Source organism: Alexandromys fortis, unplaced genomic scaffold (assembly GCF_014885135.2).
Source record: "Alexandromys fortis isolate MF-2015 unplaced genomic scaffold, M_Fortis_MF-2015_v1.1 scaffold_351, whole genome shotgun sequence".
In the NCBI taxonomy this organism is placed as follows: Eukaryota; Metazoa; Chordata; class Mammalia; order Rodentia; family Cricetidae; genus Alexandromys; species Alexandromys fortis.
In genome coordinates this window covers 576,506-582,505 of record NW_026068251.1, presented here as the reverse complement: position 1 = coordinate 582,505, position 6,000 = coordinate 576,506, and the positions used below count along the sequence as shown (strand labels likewise).

Genomic DNA, 6,000 nt, shown 5'->3' with positions numbered 1-6,000 from the left:
ATGCTATTAACCACTGAGCCATCTCTCCAGCCCTTATCTGTCCTTCTTTATAATTAAAATTTTCCCCTGTGTCTCCATTTCTTCTTTTACATTATGTTGTTTCCATAAACATATATTAGTGGCTAGATTCCTTTTTTTTAAATTAATTTATTTATTATGTATACAATGTTCTGCCTGCATGTATGTCTGCGGCCAGAAGAGGGCACTAGATCTCATTGCAGATGGTTGTGAGCCACCAAGTGGTTGCTGGGAATAGAACTCAGGACCTCTGGAAGAACAGACAGTGTTTTTAACCTCTGAGCCATCTCTCCAGCGCAGTGGCTAGATTCTTTACATGGGGGAAAATGATTTCTTCTTTCTGACACTGTATGACCTCAGTTAATATTTCTTATTCTAAGTCCAAACATTCTTCTGCAAGTTTATCTTACACTTTTCTTTTCTTCTGATTAAGATTATATTTTGTATATTGAAGCATTAATCTAATTACTCTTTATCAAAAAATCCAGAGTCAAATATTGGGTAAGACCCTGAAAAAGTAGCAGCCACCAGTAGCTTCCTACCTCTTCAGTTCCTTCATACAAAAGGACCGAGATGCTATCTCTGCCTTACCTTACCACTTCCTGTCTCTGTCTCTGTCTCTCTCTGTCTCTCTGTCTCTGTCTCTCTCTGTCTCTCTGTCTCTGTCTCTGTCTCTCTCTCTCTCTCTCTCTCTCTCTCTCTCTTCCCAGTCCTCCAAACCTCTATGGTTATCTAGTGGATAGCTGTGCCCTCTGACTTCAAGCAAGATTTATTTGTCATAACAATCAAAATAGCACACAACAATATATGTACCATTTTTATTGTCCATTCATCTGTTCACAGACAATCAGGTTGAGTCCAACGATTGGCTTTGCTGAATAAGCAGCAATAAACATAGGGTGTAAATATCTCAATAGTGGGGTGTGGAGTTCCCTGGGTTTATGTTCAGGAGTAAAGGGGCAATACAATAGTTCCTTCTATTTTGTTCTTTTGAGAGGGTCTCACCATGTAGCTATGTGTGTCCTGGAACTCACTATGTACAGCAGGCTGGTCTCAAACTTACTGAGATTGGCCTGTCTCTGCCTCTTGAATGCCGGTATTTGAGGCCTGTGCCACCGAGTCTGGCAAAGACACTTTTCAGAATGCTGTGGTTACATCAGATAAAAATTTAACGATAAAAAGTTTGCTTTTAAATGTTAATGCTTACAACCATACTGTGGAGCTTGAAAATAAATATTTTCAGATTCTACCAAATCTGCAAGAATTCCTTTGAGGACTACTATCTAAAAGTTCTCCGGGGATGTGGGCTCCTCAGGTCCAGGTACCATGCTACTGAATATATAAATGGTTTAACAGGGAAATTAGCATAGATGAATGCGAGTTTCAAGAGTTTTGTGCTTTCCACCATAACAAAGGGAATCGAGTTTGCAAAATCAATCATTCTACTAGAGTTTTGTTGTTGTTGTTGTTTGTTTTTCAAGGCAGGGTTTCTGTGTAGCTTTGTAGCCTGTCCTGGAACTAGCTCTTGTAGCTCAGGCTGGCCTCATACCTCTGCCTCCCGAGTGCTGGGATTAAAGATGTTCTCTACCACCGCCTGGCTAGAGTATAGCATAATTTCCTGGAGCATGAAGCATTCCAAATTTTAACAACTTAAAATAAATAATGTAAACAAAACTATAAATAGCAATGACACTGGAGAAGTAACAAGATGCCCCCTGAAGATAACTCCATTAGCCAGATTGACAGGATTCTGTCAAAACTTCAAAGAACTGACATCAAATCTTCTTCAAATACTTGACACAAAAAGCAATACTTCTGACACTTGGTATTTCCTGATATTAAATCAGATACTGACACAACCAAAAAGAATTTAGAGACTGATGTGAACACTTAAAAAATTATTGTTAAGTATTTCACACAACACATACAGTGTGTGCCTCTGTGTTGTGTGTGCCTCAAATACTCACTTTCACCTTCTACATCTCGACTGTCCTGCACCACAAAACTCTCTATTGTGTTGATCTCTATTAATTTTTCCTGGATTTTCTTTGATTAACCAGGGCCATCTCTGAGACTGTAGATTTGGAGCTATGTGTTGGGGCCTGATGGGCTCATCAGAGGACTAGAGCTAAAAGCAGTGATTCTTCTAACAATCCCTTCATAGCCAACATCTGACTTTTTCAGACACCTATTTCTCTTGAAAATCCAAGTTCCTGAAATGTCTCTCCGCAAGGCACAGTTGCAGTATTTTGTTTTGGTTTGTCATGTTTGTGTTGGGGATGGGAATCTGGCATCTGAATTAAACCTATTATTATTTGGTTAAGTATATAGCCCGGGAGGCTGGTAGTCACGTAGAGGTTAGGCTGCTTGTCATGTATCCGAAAGGTTCAGAACTCACTGGGGGTCAGACACCGGGGTCCAGCGTTCTTCTAGATCACTTCTGCTCTAGGCTGGCAGCAAGCATGTGGGGAGGCTGTGCAGAGCTGGTCCAGGGCAGCCTGACAGCTGGAGCTGTGTGAAAGGCGGCCTGAGACAGAGAGGCAGGGACCGGTTCGTTGGGGCGGAGACACTTAACAGGAAACTGAGCTTGGAAAGAAGAGGCACCCTAATTTAGGTGTAGAAGAAGAGTCCAGAGTGGGAGGAGTTAGAGGAGTGAAGTGAAGGAAAGCTGAGCACTCCTTGGGAGAGGCCAGGGAAGTTGTACGGAGGAGCCAAAGCCGGAAGTACCCAATTCCCATTCCCTGACGGTGCTCTTGGGCCTGCACTGTGCGCAATCCCGTGGTGCAAAAATCCTGGGAGTTGCGGGGACGCGAAAACTCCCTGGAGCCGCAGTCGCCGCGGGGCGGCCTGGGAAAGTCAGCAGCGCTGTGGCGGGAACCGCAGCCCAGCGGCCCTGGAACCTCCCAGGTCAGAGGAGCTGAGGGGCTGGGACGCAGGAGGGAAGGGACCTGGGGTGAGAGCTGTTTCTCTGCTGTTCAGAAGGAAACGGGCTCTGAAATTCAACTTCTGCTGTGAATGTCTTTCCCTTTGTGTATTTTAGATCATATGGAATAAGCCTGATTTTTTTCAGTTGATCTTCTGATTGCCAGAATATTCTTATAAAAATAATATAGTAGAACATTTGATTTCAGTTCTTGATATTTGCAAACGCGGTTCTTTTTGCTGTGGTGGAAACGACAAAGCTCTTCAAAATTACCATTCTCATCCATGCTAACTTCCGCGTTACACCTGGGGACTTGAGGAAATAGCATCCCTGGAGAGCTTTTTAGATATTAGTTATGAAAGGAATGGCTGCGGATTTAATTGACTAAAGATAAGATGTTCTGCCAAATAATTAGAAAATGTTCGGCCAAGTTCCTATTTAACAAAAGTTCGTCTGGAAGTCCACTAACAGGTGAAAACCCCCTTGCCCTGCAGTTTTGGGGAATGTATAAGCCCCACTTTTTCCTGAGTTCAATGCTATATTTTCAAACCCTGCTTTAGGGAGATAACCCTGTCTGACAGAAAATAAAACTTGCTTAATTTGACCAAAGAATTTCATTCGGTAGGATTATACTGCATATAGAAACCTTTCTCAAAAAAAAAAAAAGGCATTATAGTATAGAATGATTTATAAAAAGCATCTTTTCAATAATTATGATCATGTACATCAGAATTATGATCATTAACGTCAGAAAAGATGTCTGCAATAGTTTTTTGTCTCCTCGGTTCAAGAAAAGCATTGTTCATGGACACATGACCAAGCTGTTAGTTTTTGGTTCTTGTGTTTGCTGTGTTTGAGACCTGAACTCACTGTGTTTCTCTGGCCCAGAACTCACCATGTAGATCCGGCTGGAATAGAAAACAGAGAGTTCCACCCACGTTTCTCCCAAGTGCTAGGATTAAACATGTGGACAAACAGGACAATTCAAAGTGTTGTTTGTTATTCTGTAGTCTGTTGATGATCAATGGTGTAACTGTGGACATCTCCCAGGAAGAGGGGCAATGCCTGGATTCTGCTCAGAGGGCTTTGTACAGAAACTGAATGTTGCAGAATTGCAGTAGTCCAGTTTCTGTGGGTAAGACTAGATTGCTTGCTCCTCCTGTGTGTGAATGAGTCTCACATCTCGAACAAAATAAAAAATCAATGTCATCTCTTCTTGTGTATGCCCCTTTAGGAGGTATAAAACTTCTGTCATTTTTGGTCCATGATAAATTCAGAACCTCAACAATGTAAAATATTCTGATCCCTAACATCCAGTTCCATTTCTCCCCTGAATTGTGAATTCAAGTGTGATTCGTGTTATAATAACAGAATTCTTTCTAAATGACATCAGTATTCTGACCCTGCAGGACAATTGGGGAATCATTTCTGAATCTTCTCTTCATCTACTGAGCACAGTACTGTGTTAGAAATCCAGGTGCTTCCTGAAGAATCTCTTTCTCATGTGCAGGGCTCACTGAGCACACGGACCTTGTTCTCTGTGGAACAGAACAAAGAGGCCAGGAAGATGGCGAGAGAGCAGACAGTAGCTATGGATCCAGGTATGGTAGAGGGATTGGTGAAGGGAATCAAGTGGAAGTGGGATAGGAAATCAGTTTTGCCATGAGTGTTTTGCTACATGTATGACTGTATATCACGTGCATTCTAGAATTGTATGTGTGGACTGATGGGAGCCGCCCTCTGGGGTCTGAGAATGGAATCTGGGTCTCTAAAGCAGTCACAGACGTTCATACCCATTGAGCCATCTGTCTAGTCCTATTAAGTTTTACTTATGTGAGTATCAATAATAGAAAATGGTATAAAACCCTTGTAGACATTTTTATGTAGGTGATGTAAAATCTTGGCTTTACATAGGCATTTATTATTTCTTAGTAACTTTTTCTTTCATTGTTTTTAAAATACAACCTACTCAGTCTGTATGTTTTCAGGGATGAACATTTGGTATTGGATAACCATATGGTGCACACTTCTCTATTTCTCCAGTTCTCAGAATTCCCTAGTGTTTGACTAGGGTTGAGGCCTCGTGAGCTTCCTCCCTTCCATGTTAGCATGTCTCTTGGTGTTGGCCTTGTTCTGCCCATGTTTAGGCAGCCCTGTTTGTAAGATTTTATGCATGTAGCTTCTCTGACATTTCTAGGGGAAACAATCTCAGCAAAGATCCTGTTCCTAGTTCCACCCCCAAGCCCCAAGCCAGCTCCCTTCTCAGTGATCCCCGAGCCTGAGGTTCAGGTGTTGTGTTGCTTACGTGTCAGTGGGATGGATCATCACAAGTCTGCGTTTTTACTGATTGTGGTTTTCTGTACTAATCTGCATGTGTTATGAAAAGAATTTTCCTTGATGAGGAGCAAGGACTACATTTATCTGTTAGAATAAATTTTTAGAATGCATTTTTAGGGATTAGGCCAGTTTGGTAAAGTGATAGTTGTCGATTTTCTTTGCAAGATTCTTGACTTAGGGAAACTGGCTAGGTTTCCAATACCAGGCATGTTTTCCTTCTTGTTGCGGTCTTAAGTCCACTCAGAAGCTGTCGGTTACCTCCAGGGTATGTGTGTATGTGTGTGTGCCACTCTTGCACCCTTAGGGCTATCATGCAGTGTGGTTCATAGGTGTTATGGGTGGGACTGTTGGCTGGCTTCCTCCTTTGGATGTATGTTGCCTGCTGGAACCTTGAAAGGCTAGTCCCCAGGCAGGAAGCTTTAAGGTCATATTCATCTTGAGTCCTCTACGATTTGTGTTTGAAGTGTGTGGCTTCTTCAGTACTAGGGACTCCACTTCTACCTATGGGAGGCAGCCATGGGCAATAGCAATATTCTGTAATATTTGGAAGTCTCTTAGAAAACTGTGACCAACAACTTCAAAGCAGGTTTCTTACACCTGGTGTCGGTCATTTTGTTAGAAATTCTATGACTCTAGTGAGGAGCAGCATCATTGCAGTTGGGAAATTTTCATTTACTCTCTAAATGTATATGCTTACAGAGACCTATATGTTTTATAGGCTT

At 42.0% G+C, this 6,000-nt stretch overlaps 1 protein-coding gene across 5 annotated transcripts in view; it reads left to right on the top strand.

The window, feature by feature from the left end:
- The window catches only part of LOC126494175 (zinc finger protein 54-like), a 227,931-nt gene that overhangs the window by 43,729 nt on the left and 178,202 nt on the right, over window positions 1-6,000 (top strand). Inside the window, exons 1-2 of one of the 5 annotated variants that reach the window (XM_050131420.1) lie at window positions 2,460-2,925; window positions 4,452-4,542. The exons of 2 other annotated variants lie outside the window; for them this stretch is intronic. In XM_050131420.1, coding sequence (XP_049987377.1) covers window positions 4,509-4,542 — 34 coding nt within the window. In that variant the 5' untranslated portion in view covers window positions 2,460-2,925; window positions 4,452-4,508. Of the gene's footprint in view, window positions 1-2,459; window positions 2,926-4,432; window positions 4,543-6,000 lie in introns of those variants that run through there. 2 more of the 5 variants (XM_050131416.1, XM_050131411.1) reach the window with 2 other exon arrangements.